Source organism: Gopherus evgoodei, chromosome 1, assembly GCF_007399415.2.
Source record: "Gopherus evgoodei ecotype Sinaloan lineage chromosome 1, rGopEvg1_v1.p, whole genome shotgun sequence".
NCBI lineage: Eukaryota > Metazoa > Chordata > Testudines > Testudinidae > Gopherus > Gopherus evgoodei.
The window spans coordinates 291,819,314-291,838,714 of NC_044322.1; the positions used below are offsets into that span (position 1 = coordinate 291,819,314).

The 19,401-nt window shown below is 43.2% G+C and overlaps 1 protein-coding gene across 1 annotated transcript in view; it reads left to right on the forward strand.

Moving 5' to 3' along the window:
• The first annotated feature begins 861 nt into the window (after positions 1-861).
• LIN7A (lin-7 homolog A, crumbs cell polarity complex component) overlaps positions 862-19,401 on the forward strand; it is a 63,148-nt gene continuing 44,608 nt past the window's right edge. The window contains exon 1 of the mRNA XM_030548634.1: positions 862-1,101. Within this exon, the coding sequence (XP_030404494.1) occupies positions 1,059-1,101 (43 nt within the window). The 5' untranslated portion in view covers positions 862-1,058. The remainder of the gene's footprint in view (positions 1,102-19,401) is intronic.

Consider the following 19,401-nt stretch of genomic DNA (forward strand, 5'->3'; position numbering starts at 1 on the left):
AGTGACCACTGAGAATGAAAATGCCTGGGCAGCCAAACTAAGGCTAGGCTTGTGTACAGAGCACTGGACAGGGACTCAGTAGACGTTGCCTAATTGCCTGGCTTTGTGAACAGCCTCCATGTGACCTTCAGCACGTTATTTAATCTCGCTGTGCCTTAGTTCCCCGTTTTACAGATAAGGACGGTGCTGGAGCCACACAAGTACCTGTTTAAAAACAATACACCCCATCCCTGCCTCTGTAGCAACCTACCTCCTCCTTCTCTGGGGGACAGAGGGTAGGAGATCAACTTTTTTAAACAAACCAGACACACGAAGTTCACACCCAGTCACACTCTCTCCATCAGCACCCCACGCCTTGGCCTCCCCCCACAGACGCAGGGCAACCAGCTGCAGAGTCCTTGCCCAACAGCCACCCCCGCCCTCTCAGAGCCCACACTTCGCTGCTGACGTCAGAGGGTAGCAGTAGGGGAAAGCTAAATTTCGGGCAGCAGCTGGATGCTGCCTCCTCCCCCACCCCCTGGCTGCAGCTGGCGTCTCTTCCCTCCCCGTGCCTCGAACCTGGCTCCCACTTCCCCGCCATTGCCGCATCTCCAGCTAGTCGGTGTCTCCCCCCAGGGGCTCCGCCCGGCTCCCCCTGCCCAGGCTGTGCAATACTAAGTTTCCTAACGCCAAGGCTGCGGAAGGTGCCGGTGGGTTCGCCCCTGGCACCGGCCCTTGCGGGGGAGCCCCCGGCCGGCCAGCGAACACGGCCCAAGCCGGGCGGCTGCTGCGCACATCTGGACTCCACAGGCAGGGCGCCCGGGGAGCCAGCGGCGGCACACGCACATCCCTGGCGCCCGGCCAGCGCGGAGTCAGCCCCGCCCGCCTGCCTACATGCGGCTAGCGCGCCTCCTCGCCACAGAGCGACCTCCGGCAGCCCCGGCCAACTCCGAGCCCCCTCCCTTCCCTTCCCTTCCCTTCCCCGCCTTAGCCTCCTCCCCAGCGCCCTCCTCCGCCTCGGCTCCCGGCACGCCGCCCCTGGAGCCGAGCCGAGCGTCACTCCGGCTGCAGCCGCAGACATGGCGACGCTGACAGTGGTCCAGCCGCTCACATTGGACAGAGGTAAGCGCAGCTGCTGCCGCCCCTAGCCCGCTCCGGGGCAGCGGCTCAGGCGGGGGTTTCAGGCCCCCAGGTGCGGGGAGTCACCACAGCCGGCTGCAGAGAAGAGGCTGGTGTCTGCCGGAGACCCATCCCCGGCACAGCCTGCCGCGGAGTAGCCCCTGCCCGGATCCCACCCTGGTCCCCGGAAGGCGCCCCCAAAGCCGCGGGAGGCCGCTGGCCAGACCTGTGCCGCATGCTTGGTGCCTGTTGCCGGAGAACTGGGCAGGCTGCGGGGATAAGGGGGTGGGGACGCTGCCTCCCATGGCAGTTCGGACGGCAGGTGGCTGTAAGGTGAAAGGGGAGGGAGGAAAGCAAAGAGACCAAACTTTCTCCGAGGGGGAGAGGCGTTTTGGAGACTGGGGTAGGGCTGGCATCCTGAGGGGACAGCCAGGGCAGGGATCACCGCGGTACCGGGGGGAAGGGGATTGGTATGTTACATATCTAGGGGAGTCCGGGCGAGTGTGTTGCAACACCAGAATCTGTCTGTGGAGCTCTAGGATCTTGCTTTGCATCTTTCCTTCACTGGCTTTGCTCTGCTAACTTGCTCTCTGGTACAGCAGCTCGCTATACTAGCATCTCTAGTGCATCGCTTCTCGGCTAAGCTCAAGCGAAGTAGGTCCCTATACTGGCATCTCAAGTATAGTGACAGAGTTGCTGTTTGGCATATAGATGCATTTCTAGTTACTAGCTTTGTGGTGGCTTCTCTTTCCTCGTAGCTAACACCTCTAAGAAAAGGGCTCCGACCTAAGCCAAAAGAATCTTCTCAGCCGTGTGAAAAATCTGAACTGGGGGTGGGGGAGGAGATTGGGAGGGAGCTGCAATTTGCCATATTTACTATTATTAATACTGCTTTCATATAGAGCAGCTTGTTCCCATTCCTGAAGACAGCTAGTTGCCCCTGGCATTGATGTTAACACTGATAATTTTTTTCTACTCTTGAGACTATGACAGCAGCACCTTTTTAATCCTTCTCTTTGTACAGTCCATTACAAAAGAGATAAAGAAGGGATGCAGAAAGCTTGAGGGTATGCTAAATTTAAATTTCTGCCACAAGGCTGTAAAATTAGATCTCCCACCCAACCTGATTAGGCAACAATAAGAAACTCTTTCTAAATTGATACCACTGAAAGTACATTTGTAATCCTGATAAGGTACCGGAGGAATACTTGGTTATTACAGAGGGGGAAAATAACTCGATTTATTATTTGTTTGGCTTTTTCTTCTCTATGAGTTCTGGTTTAAGAGCTCAAACAAGCTCCCTGGATAGGACTCTTAAGTGTTTAAAAAAAAATTGTCTTATCTGCATCCTGTGTATTTTAGCCTCTGAGCAATTTGTAAATCCTTTACTTTGTAGAGAATGATTTAGGCCAGTGCCTTAGTTTTAAAAATACTCTTTCTAGAAGATTAAGATGAGGCACATAGCTTCCTGCTGTAAATTCAATGGAAAAGAAACCTGATGAACTCAGTTTGAGATTTTAATTTAGAGGACACTAGGGTTACTTTGCTGGAACCTAACTGAGAGCATAGCAGCTCTTATGGTGCCCATCACAACTTTACTGGGCATTAGGTGGATTGTTTTAATAAGATATTCAGACAAAAGAAAAAACAAAATGAAGTTATTACTAAAATAAAGTACTGGCATGCAGTAAGTTAAGGAGAATACATGTTTCTCCAAAGTGTTTAGAAATCTACTGTGTAATGTACAGTTTCATCCCAATAATGTTTGCATTAAGCAGGACAAATCTATTTCTTAGTAAAAGGATTGAACAAATGGCAATCCATTAAAATGCATGGCTTTTCAAAGAGAATTATTAGTATTTCAATATTATGATCCAATTGTATTCCTGTTCATTATTAAAATTATGTGTTTTTTTTTAAACACTCACTCTCCCCATTAGTCATAATTAAGATTCCGCTAGATATGGGCTAGGGTGTGCCTGGCACTTTCATAGAGGTGCAAGTTGAGGGCCAAAATGCCCTCCTCTCACCTGGTTACTGAAGTAGATGAAAATAGGAGGACTCACTGTTAATTTGGTTGGGATGCAGAGTTGCATCTGCACAAGGTGATTGCATGCAACAAGGAAAAGAAATATATCCAAAGTGTTCCTGTCCCAAAGAAGGTCACTTCTTCAGTGGGGACACAGTCACCTTTCAGGGGCTGCTGCTGCTGCTCCAATTGTCAAGAAGGCTGAGAGCCCCAGAAACATCTCACTTAGGCCCAGTGCCTCCAGATTTTTTCACTTGAGACCTCCCCTTACCAGCCAGGGAAGAGGGGCATCTCTGGGCAGCAGAATTTCTCAAATCAAGGAAGAGAAGCTCCCCCTTTGCTTTTATCAAAATAGAAGAAGCTGGGCCCAGCTAAGATCACAACACAGTCCACTCTGGAAAATACCATAGACCTGCACCGGCTCCGTGCTTTCCCGTAGAGAAGTCAGTACAGCAAGGAGAGTAAAGTGCTTGAAAGCGTGTAGTAGTTCAAGTGAGCGTGGTGGAGCCCATGGGGGCAGTGTACCTTTGCACTGCCCCCTCCTCTGGGCAGTGTCTAAATGGTGAAATCTAGCCGTTTGTAGATAATATACAGATGTAAAATCTTCATTACTGTCCTGGAATGTGTCACATCACACACACACACTTTATATGACAGTTTTGTTTTTCAAATCCCATTACAGATAAATGAGAAATACATAAGTTAAAATAAAACAACATTTAAAGGTGACTGTAATTTTTATGTGAATGATTGGAGGCCGATTTAATTCTGGAAGATTACTTCTGTCTACAGGACAAGAATTAGCTTCCTTAATTCCTGTCAGCATGTCTCTCTGTACCTGCACAACTGTCTGTGTCTGCAGGACTTTAATATGTAGAGCAACTTTCCAATATAATGGAAATTTTAATCACAGTTTCATCTCACAGACATCTCCCTTTAGTCTGAGCACTGTATGGGCTGGGAGGGAGAAAGCATATATCCTGGGGTGGGAATGTGATGTGACGCAGCTACTAAGGCAGGTGCAGCAGTGGGGATTTCTACAGAACAGTGGTTCTCAACCAGGGGTATGCATACCCCCATGGATACTCAGAGGTCTTCCAGGGGTACATCAACTCATCTAGATATTTGCCTAGTTTTACAACAAGCTACATAAAAAGCACTAATGAAGTCAGTACAAACTAAAATTTCATACAATGACTTGTTTATACTGCTCTATATACTATACACTGAAATGTAAGTACAATATTTATGTTTCAGGCCATTTATTTTATAATTATATAAAAATGAGAACATAATAAATTTTTCAGTAATAGTGTGCAGGGACAGTTTTGTATTTTTGTGTCTGATTTTGTAAGCAAGTAGTTTTTAAATGAGGTGAAACATGGGGGTACACAAGACAAATCAGACTCCTGAAAGGGGTACGATAGTCTGGAAAGGTTAGGAACCGCTGCTATTGGGGAGGCTGAGGTTGGGGGCAGGTTTACAAGTGTTCAAGAGATTTGAGAGGGGAAAAAGCCTGTGATGTATAGTGGAATGCGGTGGACATCATATACCTGGAATTTGCAATGCTTTTGACACAGTCCCACGTGACATTCTCATAAGTAAACTGGAGAAATGCAGACTCAGTAGAACTACCCTTAAGTGGATATATAATTGGTTAAACAGCCGCAAACAAAGAGTAATATTAATGGAATGATGTCAGATTAGAAGGAGGTCTCAAGTGGGGTCCAGAGGGATCTGTTCAGGGTTTGGTGTTATTTAACATCTTTATTAATGACCTGGATGTAGGAATGGAGAGCATACCGATGAAATTTGCAAATGACACGAAGCTATAGGCGGCTGAAAACTCTTTGGAGGTAGAACTAAATGCAAAAGTACCTTGATAAATTGGAGAACTGGGTTATAGACAAAATGAAATTAAACAAGACAAATGTAAGGTGCTAGATTTAGGGAAGAAAATCCAAACACACAAATACAGAATGGGGGAAAACTAGCTTGGCAGCATCATTGCACAGAAGGATCTGAGAGTTGTGGTGGATCACAACCTCAACATGAGTCAACAATGCGATGCTCTTGCAAAAAAAGCAAATGCAGGTTTGGATTGCATTTACAGAGGCCTAGCATGCAAGTCACAAGAGGTGATAGTACCACTCTACTTGGCGCTGGTTAGGTCTCAGCTGGAGTACTGTGTCCAGTTTCAGTCACACTGTATAGAAAGAATGTAAAGAAACTAGAAAGGATCCAGAGGTGAGCAACAAACATGATCAAAGGGATAGAATGAAAGCCATATGAGTAAAGGCTAAAGAAACTGGATATGTTTAGTTTGGAAAAGAGGAAATTAAGAGGGGGACATGATAGCCATCTTCAGATGCCTGAAAGCCTGCCATAAAAAAGATGGAGAAAAATTGTTCTCTTTTGCCAGAGAGTGCAGGAGAAGAAGCAATGGGTTCAAACTATAGCATCACTGATTCAGATTAAATTTTAGGAATATCTTCCTAACTGTAAGAACAGTAGAACAATAAAACAAACTGCCTAGGGATGTTGTAGAAGGTCCTTCACTGGAGGTTTTCAAAAAGAGACCAGATAGCCATCTGTCTTGGATAGTTTAGATACAACAAATCATGAGTGTTGGCATGGGGTTAGACTAGATGACCCTGGCAGTCCCTTCTAGCCCTGTGATTCTGTAGTGACTTGCGGCAAGCCAGAGATTGAGAGTTGGGAGAAACAGAGAACATGGGAGAAGCACTGTTTGGAGATAACCATGAAAGAGGCTTAGATTAACAGTTTAAATTTAATCTTTTAAAGTTTGATTGTTCTGCAATCTTTGTTTAGTCTGGACTGTAAGAATGTGCTACTGAGCTGTGGTGTTGGGGAGCAGACTCACTCCTCAGTGTCTCACTGCTACAGCCCTGTTACACTATGGTCTAATGTCCCCTACTTGCAGAGCCCTACTCCTTACCTGCCCCCACTCCCCATCATGATCACCTCAAACCCAGGCCTTCCAAACAGAACACTATTTTTCCATGACCTCTTCTACCAGAGACCTGCTGCCTCCATGGTTCTTTTCTGCTGCATCATGCCTCCTGCTACAGTGCAGATCCACTCAATGCCCCCTCCCTATGCTTCCACCAGACTTCCACTCAACTCACCAGAAAAGCCATCTTTGCTAGGGATCCCTAAGGTTTGTCTCTAAAATGCATGCCCTTGGATCCCCATAAGCCAGTCATACCTTCCCAATAAACCTATACTTAGGATTCCTCATGTACCCTTAGAGTCTTTAGGGTGACATTCATCTCTTTTTCCCCAATTGTCTGCTGGTGGGGGAGGATCAGACTGATGTCTGTCCCCACTCCCATCTTCCTTCTTTGGGGGGACATCAAGAAGTATTTTTACCCTTCCCAAGTCAATGGATGGTCCCCAAAATCTGCAGAAGGAGGACTACTGCCTTTCTGCCACTATCAAACTGTGGCCAGCCTGAGTGTCCAGGACTATCTGTTACAGGCAGGGTTTTCCCTTTGGTAGAGTCTCCTCACAGAACGTATGCAAGGAATTCCTGACATAGAGAAATCCCGCTTGTCAGAGGATGGGTTTTCTGAGACCCAGACATCTCAGCATCCTCATGTCACTCTCCCCACCATACTTTCCTACCAATTACCCAACCATATGCCCCCCCATATGCCCAAACCATATGCCCCTCAGACTAAACACCTCCCCTTTGCCCACCCCACCAACCTTACATCCCCTGCTCAGTACCACTTATGTCGCTATCAATCATCCTAATTGGCCATAGAGGTGAGCTGGAAACCATTTTTCTATCCCAGGGAAATTTTCAAGAGATGTAAAAAGACATTGGTCTGAAGGTTAATGTTTTTGATTGCATTGAGAGAATGCATTTAAACAACCTTAATTTTAAGCTAAAATGTGTGGGCATTTTATTACTCACTTTCTTTCAAATATTTCTTGTCAGGGCCATTCATTGTATTATTTGAGATTTCAATTCCTATGTTTCTCATGTACCAAGCTCACAAGTATGCACCTGGGGTCCCTCACTTACAGGCAGACATCATTGTATCTGTCAATAATAGAAGAAGGATTTTCATCTTTCACTTTATCTGAATCGTTATACTTCACTGAACATTTTAAAATACTATTTTTCAAAAAGCTTAACTTATTTGAAATTTTATTTGCACACTTCACTCTGAAGCTGAACTTAATCTGCTGTGGCCACTATTTACTCAGAACATTGCACCAACATGTTTCCTGATCTTTTTCATTGTGGGTTTTGTACAGGACCAATCAAATTGCAAGTTATGAAAGATCACTTTTCAAGAGACCATCTTGATTTCTAGTCAATTAGATATTTAAATTTTGAACTCACTCATGATTATGAGCTAGATTGTCATGGAACGTATATTTCCAGGGAGAGGGTCCCACTAGCCTATACCTTCATTTGTCTTTCCACTCCATATCCTGATTACTTTCTTATTTGCATATTGTTAGTATTCACATCCTTGAGGTGAACACTTTCTTAAGTGCTTGCAGACTGAAGGAAAGACAGCTGAATTTTTTGCACATAAAGAACTGATACCACAGTTGTTTCTGAAGCTTCACCCAAGGTCATAACTGCTGGCTGTGCAGTAGGTCAATGGGGAAAAATCTGAGATGGATTTAATTTAAAATCATTCAGGCATTAATATATATGAACATAACCTTAAAATAACCCAAACTTACTGACAACCTATTTTCTACTGCTCTCAAATCTATGCTAGGAAACTGGAAAGACCTCTTGCTGTTAAACTACACTGCATAACTAAACTCCATTTGTTCTCTATTAATTCAAACAAATAACTTTCAAATGAAATGGATGTGCCAAAACACATTGGAAAAGTTGTCCTATACGGTACTCTATATAGAAGAGATACAGAGGAATAAGAAAACATCTGAAATTAGCATTAGAGCTTCTAATATAAGCAGCTATGGCAATGCTGTGTTGACAGTTATAAAATAAACCTCCATTCCAGCCAGATAAAACACCATTCTTTTATAGGTCTGTGTACATCATTCTCTATATTATTTTCCTGTTCATCCTTCGTTAGTCTACTTAAATGGGTTTGGTTCCCCACCACATACACATCTGTGTGTGGTAAGTACACATCGATATAATTTTCATGGAAATTGGCAATATGCCATTATTCTGGACTGTAAGTCTTAATATAATTTATATTTGTTCTGAAAAAAATATAATTAATACAAAGTCTAATTAATAAGGTCGGAGCTTGACCCTACTACAGAGACTCAGCATAAGGCCAAGCATCAGTTAAATCCCACTTAAGTCATCAAAATAGGGTTAGACTGGTTGTGCTGTCCCTCTGCACAGGCATGAATATCACCTAATATCTATCTAATATCTGTCCATCTCAGAGATTTTATAGCACCCGTCATTGTAGCATCTGAGAGCAACGAAAATACTTTTCAAGTGCCACAAATTTGCAGTTGGATATCCTTTATGATGATGATGTACAAAATAATGATATATTAAAAATAAAAATCACTCATTCCATTAAGATAAAAATCAGAGCGTTTGGTCTGTATTTGATTATGTAGTATTGGAACAGAAAGACATGTAGTCACAGATTGAAATAATTTGTTTTATGTCACTGTGTTTGATTTTTTTTTACTGGATGTTTTTCTGAAGAGATGGATTTAGGGTAAGCCGCTTGGTTTAGTGCATTTTGGATTATGAATGAGTATGCTTTCTACAGATTTATGCATCTGAAGCATTCATGCAGCATTGATAACAAATTTCTTTAATTCTGCACATAGTTTAGTAATGCTTCCTTAAGTCTTATAGCTCCTATATTTATACCTTTAATATGGGAGCTTGGATTTTTATAAGAAATGTCAAAATAATGTTACTATTTAAAAAAATTCAATGCACATGAGGAACTCAACTGCATCTGTCAGGTAGGTATGGAGATCTACTTCCCCAGGGGAGCTCTGAGACTGACTGTATCTGCCTGAGGAGTCTGTGTTCCAATCTGCAGTCCGCCAGTTTCACTGGATCATGGTCCTGCTTCCTTCTCTCTCTTTCCTGTCCTCGCTGAGGTGGCTTCTTCCCTGAAGCCTCTAGGAGAGAGCAATCCTTGACACCTCAGGAGTTGTAAATGGGCCTGGCACCTGTACAGTAACCAGAAAGGAGTAACAAGCTCCTTCTCTCCACTTCTTCCCTGTGCATCAGGCACAATCTGGCCTTAAATATGAATGCCTGTCATAAATGCGTGACTATATGTAACACTCCACGAACATACAGAGTTTTGGTGGAATTTGGTGTAAATCTCTTCTGTGACTTGGAAAGGGATATCTTAAATCCCCAGTCAAGTGTAATTTTTGAACACAAGACTAGTCATGCCACACTGTTCTGCAGTGGCTTTGTTCATGTTAAGGAAATGTTTGTTGAGCATGTTAGGCATACGAATGCCAAAACAAGATGGACATGTTCACAGCAAACACTTATTACTGCAAGGATCTTGCCTTACTCCTGGTCTGTAGACACCGAGCATAGTGTTGGTACTGTAGCAATTCAATAATAATGCCTAGACATAATTTTAGCTTATTTGAATTTATGCTGGAAGATCCTGAATAAGAACAGAATTTAGGCTACCAATAACGTATTCTACTCCTCATTTATTACACTGGCCTGGATCCTGAAACTTGTTGATCCCAATAGGGATGTAAAATGTTAACCGGTTAACCGATTAACTAATAAGCATCAGTCTTATTGGTAAGGAATTCTGGTTAACATTTAAACTCTGCTGCGGGACCCTACTGCCAGCCCGCATCACAAGTCCTGGCTGCCATGTCCCTCCATTCCCCCCCCCCCATTCCCAGCTGCTGTCCACCCTGGAGATCCTAGCTGCTGATCCCCTCCCCCCCTCGCCCCGGCTGCTGGCAGCCCCCATGCCCAGAGCTTTGCACGGGGTGGAAGCAAAGCCCCAAGCGTGCAGTGGCAGTTGGGACCCCAGGCACGGGGGGCCACTGGCAGTCGGGATCACAGGTGCGCAGGGCAGCAGTAGCGCATAACAGTTAAATGTTTAACCAGTAAAATTTTAATAGTTTAAACATTCACTTTTTTAAAACATTATTTTCATCCCTAATCCCCAGTGGGGCTCTGAGCAGGTGCAGGAGTCCATCACATGCAACAAGTTACAGGATTGGTATGTTATGTTAATACTTAGGAAACACAAGGCATGCTATATTATATATTCCGTCCCTTTTGACAATGTGTTTTATAAACAAAGCCCTAAGCCCAATCCTAGTATCCTACATGCCTCATTCACACTGAAGTTAGTGGGTCTTTTGCCTGAGTAAAGAGGGCAGGATCAGGTATTTAATGAAATATCAAATAAATGATTTGTTTGAATATATGTCTTCTCTTTTCAGCTTACATGTGCTACTGGGCTGGGCACTCCTCTAATGAAATTATCAGAGGAAATAAGAAATGTGACAGATGATAAAGTCCTTGGCTTTGTGCAGATATGTTCTTTTAATTAACCATCACAAAAATACATACATGCATACTTCTCTTTAACAGTTATGATATTTATGCAAGCACACAAAGATACACACTTTTAGTTGAGCTATGCTAGTCAAATGTAAAGAATGCTCTTGGCAGATAAAAAGGCAATATGATTTGAAATATTAATAAAATGTGAAGCCACCAATTTAAGTCATTGCATAGAACCATCATTAATTGTAAGATGAAAAGTCAAGAGAAAAACAAGTGAAAGCAGATAGTGTTTTGACCCCACCTAAGTGGCAGTTCCTAAATTTATCTATCTTCTCTAAAGTACAGATAATTAGTGTTTCATGAGACTTCACACATATTTGGCACTTTTAAAATACTAATATACTTTAAAATACACAAACATTTATAAATAAAGTTAATCTGAGCTGATTTAATCTTCTTTTACCTAGAGTGAGATTCAGACTCTGGATAAGAAGGTCTAACTTCAGTCTCTTTAGCAGTTCATTATACATGAAGATCATAAGAAGCAATTCAGGAAAGAATACTTATTCAGAAAAGCACTTTAAGCATGTACTGAAATCCCAAGCATGTGCTTTAAATTAAGCACATACTTAAGTACTGTCCTAAACAGGGATGGATTTAAGTACATGGAGCAGCATTTCTCAAATGGGCACACTTTATTTCTGCTGAATCAAAGTTGCCTCAACTTTACTGTGGAAGCTTCTTCTGATAAATCCTTTAGGGTAAGCATTTATCCTTCAGGACCCTGGCTCTTTCGTTATCTTCCTCAACCATATCATGTCCCAAAAAAAAATACATTATTTATATTTTAAGGTATCAGTCCTGCACATTGATTACAAAGGACTCCATACAGGCCAAAGAGCTCCAGCACCGGCACAGAGGTCCACATGCACAAACCAGATAGCTGATTGGGGCCTATATTATTCCTTTGGCAGCTGTCTTAACCTTCTGAAATCCATCATCTATTCATGCTTTCAAAACAAACTGAAAATGTGCTGTAGTTGAACAAGTTATTTGGAGGAATACAGGAGTATCTGGATGGAATTCTATGGCCTGTGATTTGCAGGAGGTCAGACTAGGTGATCTGGCCCTAAAACTCTATGATCTTACAAAGAATAGTAGTTGGGAAGAGAGTCAGTTGTGCATCCCTGCCCCATCACCATTTCCTGCCATGCTGCCAGTTTTGTATCATAATAGCAATGGCTGTGGAGCTCATATTAATGTATACATACCTTTTGCTTCCTAACAATGAAACCATGCCACAATATCTCAGGTTTTGTTTGTTTCACATCTTATAAATGATGTTCTGTTAAATCAGGCTACAATTTGAAATAAATTGTACCCTCCCCTCACCCCCCCCCCCCACACACTTCCAAAATCGATCAGAATTAAGCAAACCACACAGCGGTAGTTTGTACTGACTTTACCTATATTCTCTGTACAACAGGAAGGGAGCTTTCCATTTCAAAGTTTGTTTTCAGCTTGCAGCAGCATATCCGGAAAGTCACTGCCCCATCCTCTGACCACAATAATGCACAAAGAACCCTAATTTAAATTCATTTTGTTGTTTGGAAAGTCATAGGCTTGGAAATTAGAAGTAAAAAAGTGGTATATTTGACCATGTCAATTGTTGCATTACACTAGCATTGCCTGCAATGTCTATTTACACTGTGGTATATTAACAAGGAATGTTGCTTCCATTACACTAATCTTGCCATTATAATATTTCTCAGATATACTTTCTGAAGCTGTATCTCCCCAGTCAGCTGCCACAGGGAATTAGTCTACAAAGTTCAGTGCTGGAGTCAACTAAAATGAAAAAAGGTGAATTCAGAAAGACAGAAAATTAAACTTCTCATTACTTGTTCCAACAGAGAAACAGAGCTATAATGTATTCATGCATAATGACTTATTGCATCGTTTGTCATACATAATAAAGTCATCTGATCTCTGCTGCCTCTGTGGGGAGGAGGCTTATGGAACAACCAGTGAAGAAATTAAAATTGTAATGCTAGAAATAACGTGAAGCTGTTTATCTCCACTGTTGGCCCACCGCCATCTCTTCCTCCCTTTTCTGGTATGAACAATGAAAGAGCTTTACGATCAAGATTAGTTGAAGAGATAAGAACTAAGGAGCAGACAGCAGGAGACTCTAATAATGACACACCAGCAGAGAAGAAACCGAGAGTAGTGGCTCTAGCTCAGACACAAAGCCTGTTGTGAAAGAGAATTAGTATCTGTGAACTAACCGCACCACCCTTTGTGAAACACCCGTTGGTGGTTCATTTCCTTCTTTTCCCCCCATTCCCCAAGAAAAATCTGCCTGACAATAGCTAAAACACACACTATTGAATACCAGTGTGGCAACATGCACAGTTATACTGTATGTGCTACTTTTTCGTGATCTGGATGCAGGACGTATCACTTGTTATGTCCTTTACTTAGCAGGTTAGGTGGGTAATGGAGTGGAATTCAGCTGAAAGAAAGATACATCACAGTTAGAAATAATGCTTTTCTTCTTACTGCTTGTCTTGGTACAGACATGTTCCTCCCCACCCCCCACTGTTCTAGTTTTCTTTAATTCCTCCACAAGTTTTAATGGGTTTCACCATAGGTTCAAATTTCATAAGGCAATTTTTTTTGTCAAGTAAGCAAAGATTTATGGGTGAGTTAATGCACCAGCCTTTTATCAGGGTTCAAATCCTGCTCAGCTAACACATGAAAGTGGCTGCATTTACTGACTTCAGCCTAGTCTCAGGGATGGTTTTGTCCAGTTTCCAGTGCAGACTCTGCTTAAGACAGACCCTAAACTACAGTAGCAAATGGCGCTGCAGGTCAGAAGCCAGCTGAATTACAAAGACTGCAGGGAAATTGGCACAGCAGTTTACAATTTCCTCAGTTTTGTGAGATCCAAATGATAAAACTATATTTAAATATAAAGTCAGTTTATTCACTTGAGTTTCTCAGGTTTATACAGCTCTGCTTTAAGTTCCCTGCCCCACTCATCTCATGGTCTTAGAGGTCAAATGAGAAAAAAGATAATTTATGGGGCCTATTTCCTGCAAAATAGGGGTAAAAGCCTTAGGCCCATTGCTGTTCCTGGGAAGTCTTCATAGGACCAGTGGGAGAATGATGCGCGTTCCTCATGGATGCCTCTTATTCGTTAGCCCCAGTCCACATCCCCCCTCTTTGATAATACCATACACCCCAAGCTGAACCAGTGATGGGTTTGGGTCAGGTGTAATTTGTATAGCACACATCGGGGCTTGGCTTGGGTTGAATAGTCTTTTATCACTGAGTGTGCCAACTGTTATTCAGAGGCAGCGAAAGGTAACTTTGAATAGGAAGTGGCTAAGGTGTACACTGGGATGACAGTGGGAAGCCCTAGATGGAAGGGGAGCACAGAGGAGATGGGAGGAAGATAGGGGCAGACTCCCCACAGAGCCTGTCACTGGTCCCCATCTCCTCCTACCTGTGCCTGGATCCTATTCTCTGCAGGGGGCTCCATGGTCCAGACAGCCCTGCTTCCCAGCATTTGTCATCTCCTGTCTTTGGCTGTGCCCCAGGCTCCCAGAAGCTCTGATTCCCACACTTCCCTGCCCAGTCATGGGTGCAATATTCCCGGCTCCCTCTGTGCTGATCTGCTGCTAAGCATCCCCCAACCGGACCTGGTATTGGCACCTGCTGGCTCAGAGGATTCTCTGCAGTCAGGAGGGAAATAGGCCCCACTGGCTCGGTTCCTACTCCACAGCCCAATCCCAGATGCCAGAGTTGCTGCTCCAGCTCTTCCAAGTCACACTCTTGCCTACGCACCCCTGCTCATGAAGTACAGGGGCAGAAATGTACATCGGTGCCCTATTCAGGGGTTTGGGCAAGGCTTTAAAATTAGGTCCAAGCAGACCTCTAGTTCAGACCCTTTGTTACAGGGTGCCAAAACTGTCCAGTGCAGGCAGTGATGGTACAAAGGATCAAAACCATTTCAGCAATGAGGGGCGACCTGTTGCAGTCAGAAGGATGGAAATACTGCAAAGGAGATGGCCAGCAATCAGAGAAAGCAGGCGGTGGAGTATGAAAGATCAGCCAAGGATCTGTCAGCCCTGGAGAAGGGTACTTCTGTGAGGATCCAGCCATTAGAGAGACACTAAAGAAGGGGTGCAGTGGCAAGTAGATCATAGAAGGTGATTACACAAGAGGGACAGATGACCCCAAGGAACAGGAGACATGAGCCAGCAGACAACACCCAGCCAGAAACTAGAGATCATCACAGAATGGAAACAGAGAACCATCCAGAAGCCAACCCCACAGGGAGGGAGGCAACTCCACGGATAGAGTTTACTAGATTATGGTGACAGGGAGACAGAGATCAGTTATGCCTGGTATGGTCATCTGTTGATGAGACCAAACTGTCTCAAAGAAATATGTAACTAGCTGAATCTGTGGTTAAAATGAGACTCCAACTTTTCTCTGTGTTAGCAACCTCTGGCAGAAGGGACACGGAGCAGGAGTTTGGGTGTCAATTATTTGTTTATATCAACATTGTATGTTAAAATGTTTGTAAAAAATTAAGAGGTATCATGATCAGTTGAACTGGAGTCAAAGGCCCATGTTTCTTCCCTGGAGGGACTGTTATTGATGGGACACCAGGAAAACAAAGAATGTGGAGAGAGACTAGAAGAAACTCAACCACATAGGCAGAGCAGAGCACATGGTTTAACAAAATTTCACTTGTTTCAACTTAACCTTCATTCAGCTTTACTCTTTGCAAATAAAACAATACAGCACCCAGCCTGGGAAGGGGCAAATGTTAGGATGAGAGCTGCTGCAGTGGGAGCCCACAATCATTGACACATCTGGGAGAGTGAGCAACATTAATTGTCACATGCTGGGCACAGGCAGGGGGGATTCAAAATCAAAAGACAGACCAAAATCCACAATATAGGCTTTTTAAAAACTGTCATGATATTTGGGGTTCAGCTCATGATTGCTGATCTCTTCAGATTGGCAATACTGTAACTGTCACATGACCCCAAAAGGTTAAACTGTAAAACAACAAACATGAGGCTGCAGTTCTGGGGAGGGTGTGCTTAAATTACTGGCCTAGAAACCTGTAGGATCCGGTATACGGATCCAAACACAGCAGCCTGGTGAGCATCCAGCAGAAGGAGCTTGACCCCGTCTGTGATAGAAAGCACATAGGAAGTCCACCAACACACTTAGGGATTCATATACCACTATAATGGGCTAAGTGAGACAGATACAGCACATCCAACTCTATTGCGTGGTTGAATTTTGTCACACATTAAGAAAAGACCGACAAACATTTGCTAAACCGCTTGCTTAAAATGATTTATTTTAAGCAGCTTCAGGGTATGTCTACAATGCACATCACTTGCAACGGGGTATAAAGGTGTGTAGCTACATGCTGTAATGAAAACCAGGCTGCTCCCACACCACAGTGCATTGCTAAATGTGTCAGTGAAAGACTTCGGCAGTTACCTATAGCACAGAAAAGCCTTTCTGCATTTCAGGGACTGGCCGGAACTCTTCCCTGCTGTTCTCCCATTGGCAGAATCTTTCCCCATTAATAGAGCTTCCCCCTGCAGCAGGGAAAGACTCCAGCAGTGGGACATGGAAGGAGGCACTTCTTGGGTGTGTAGAGAGCCATGTAGGGCAGAGGTTCTCAAGCTTTTTCTTTCTGAGGTCCCCCCCGCAACATGCTATAAAAATTCCATGGCCCACCTGACCCACAGTAACTGGTTTTCTGCATATAAAAGCCAGAGCTGGCATTAGGCAATAGCAAGCAGGAGCCACCATGTAGCTACATTGCTCAAGCTTCAGCCGTGGGTGGCAGGGCTCAGGGACTTGAGCTTCAGCCCCATGCTGTGGGGCTTCGGCTTTCTGCCCTGGGCCTCAGTGAGTCTAATGCTGGCTCTGCTTGGAGGCCCCTCGAAAGCTGCTCAAGGCCCACTAGGGGGAACCGGACTCCTGGTGGAGAACTACTGGTGTAGGGTACATACTGTGACAATCAGGGTCCAGACCCCACCAAGGGAGAATAGGGGCTCTTAACCCCAAAGAGTAAGCATTTGAATCAGCTGATGGTATGCAATGTTGTGTATAAAGATATGTGTAGTAAGGTCTTTTATGAAAGCATGTAATGTTTTGAACTTGATGGCCATTACGAGATATGTATACAGACTGTGGTTATGTGTTTATCTATATAGAATATTATGTCTATGACCCAAGCTACAATTTCAAATATACCTCACAGCAGGGAGAAGTGCATTCCAAACTAGGTGTTTATACAAAGCAGATGCAAGTAATGATCCATGTTTCAACCCAGGAAAAGACAAATGATTGACCATTACAGTTAATAGGAAGCCACTGAGACACCCCAGCTACCAAGTCAAGATGGAATTTTCCCCTTGTGAATAACAATGAATCAGCATAGTCTGACAGAATGGGGGGGAAAAAACCCAACACAAACAAATCAAACCCTTCAAAGAGAAGGGATTTGAAGTGAAGGCTTTCTAGAAAGTGATGGGCAGTCTCTGAACAGGAAACTGTCCCTGAAATGCTGGATCCCATCTATGATGGGGCACGCTGGAAAACTGTTCAAACACAATAGTTAACTTGTATAAGGAAAGAGAATTTACCCAATATAGAAGTGTAAAGCCTGAAATTGCGTCTTTATATTTATTTTCTGTCTGACTTGCATGTCTTTGCTTTTTCTTACTATTTCTTCTCTGAATTTGTGATTTTTCTTTTAAACAAACTTTTTGTTTATTTTTATCCAAAGCATGTCTCCAGTGTGCAAGCTTTATGGTATGTGCGCCAAAGTGAAACTGATAACTGGGGGCAATTTTCTTATGTTTGGAGTGACGAACCAGAGAGGAAAGGTCTGAGTGTCTTGTACTTAAGAATTTGGGGAGATTCATATAGAAAACTATACATATAAAATGATAGGGTCTAAATTAGCTGTTACCAATCAAGAAAGAGATCTTGGAGTCGTCGTAGATAGTTCTCTGAAAATATCCGCTCAGTGTGTAGCAGCTAGGGTTTGCCAGTTTTGGGTGGACATTTTCCTGGAGGTTTCATCACATGACAATCTTTAATTCCTGGAGACTCTAGGACAATCCTGGGGGGTTGGCAACTGTAGCAGCAGCAGTCGAAAAAAACTAACAATGTTAGGAACCATTAGGAAAGGGATAGATAAGAAGACAGTAAATATTGTAATGCCGGTATATAAAGCCATGGTACACCCACAGCTTGAATACTGCATGCAGTTTCCCCACTCTCCCTTTCAAAAAAAGATATATTTGAAATGGAAAAAGTACAAAGAAGGGCAACAAAAATGATTAAGGATATGGAACAGCTTCCATCTGAGGAAAGAGTAAAAATACTAGGAGTGTTCAGCTTGGAAAAGAGACAACTAAAGGGGGGGTATAATAGAGGTCTATAAAATCACGAGTGGTGTGGAGAAAGTGAATAAGGAAGTGTTATTTACCCAATCTGTTAACACAAGAACCAGCGAAAATTAATAGGCAGCTGGTTTAAAACAAACAAAAGGAAGTACTTCTTCACACAATGCACGGTCAACCTGTGAAACTTGCTGCTAGGAGATGTTTTGAAGGCCAAAATTATAGTGGGGTTCAAAAAAGAATTAGGAAAGTTCATGGAGAATAGGTCCATCAGTGGTATTAGCCAAGATGGTCAGGGATGCAACCCCACGCTCTGTCTCTCTAAGCCTCAGATTGACAGATGCTGGGACTAGATGATGAGATACACTTGATATATATCATGCCATGTTCTGTTCATTCCCTTTGAAACATCTGGCATTGGCACCTGCTGGAAGACTGGATACTGGGCTAGATGAACCATTGGTCTGACCCAGTATGGGAATTCTTATGTTTTTATGTTGGAATAACCCTGAAAGGAGTAACTAGGCTGGTGGAAGCGAAGGTGAGACTTGTGGGCTGGTGTCAGGACTCTGAGACATAGCAGCATAGAATTAAGACACCCAAAGCTACAAGAAGGCAGCGACAGAACCCCTTATTGATCTGGATGATACCAAAAGTGTCACAGATACCCAGAGGGTTCAGGGTTGCTTTACTCACCTAAGCAGTGCCACACGGTCTACACTGCTGTTTATACCCATACTAATGGAGCATGCAGTGTATGTACTCTATGCACTGCCAAAAGGAGCATGCAGTGTAGATGTGCCTTTAATTTTTAAAAGTGATGTCCTATCTGCTAATAATGAAGTTCTTGTCACATGTGGGTTTGGCAAATATGGTAGGGCCGGTGGCCATTTACCTAGTCATGAGTGATTTGGTTCTTATCAGTAGAGGTTTTATATGGTTCATTCTTTCTTATGTTTGAGTAGCTGTAGCAATATTCAGTTGTTGGAATGTAAAAGTGCCCTTGCATTAGACCTGTAATGATTACCAGATCATTTATTTAAACCAAAATAATAGAACATAACATTGGTTTTAACTATAATGATTTTGAGTAGACTTCAAAGATATACTTAAATATTATAGATGCAGTATAAAAACATACCATAAAGGCCTGGATAACATTACTGGATTTTAACTGATTAAATTGTTGCTCCCTGCACACCATTATGCCCAATTTACAATAGTGAGGTATACCTCTAAGATGACTAGTTAGCATGAAATTTTGTACAACTTAAAAACAAACAAAAATGGCATAAAAAGACTCCTCACTT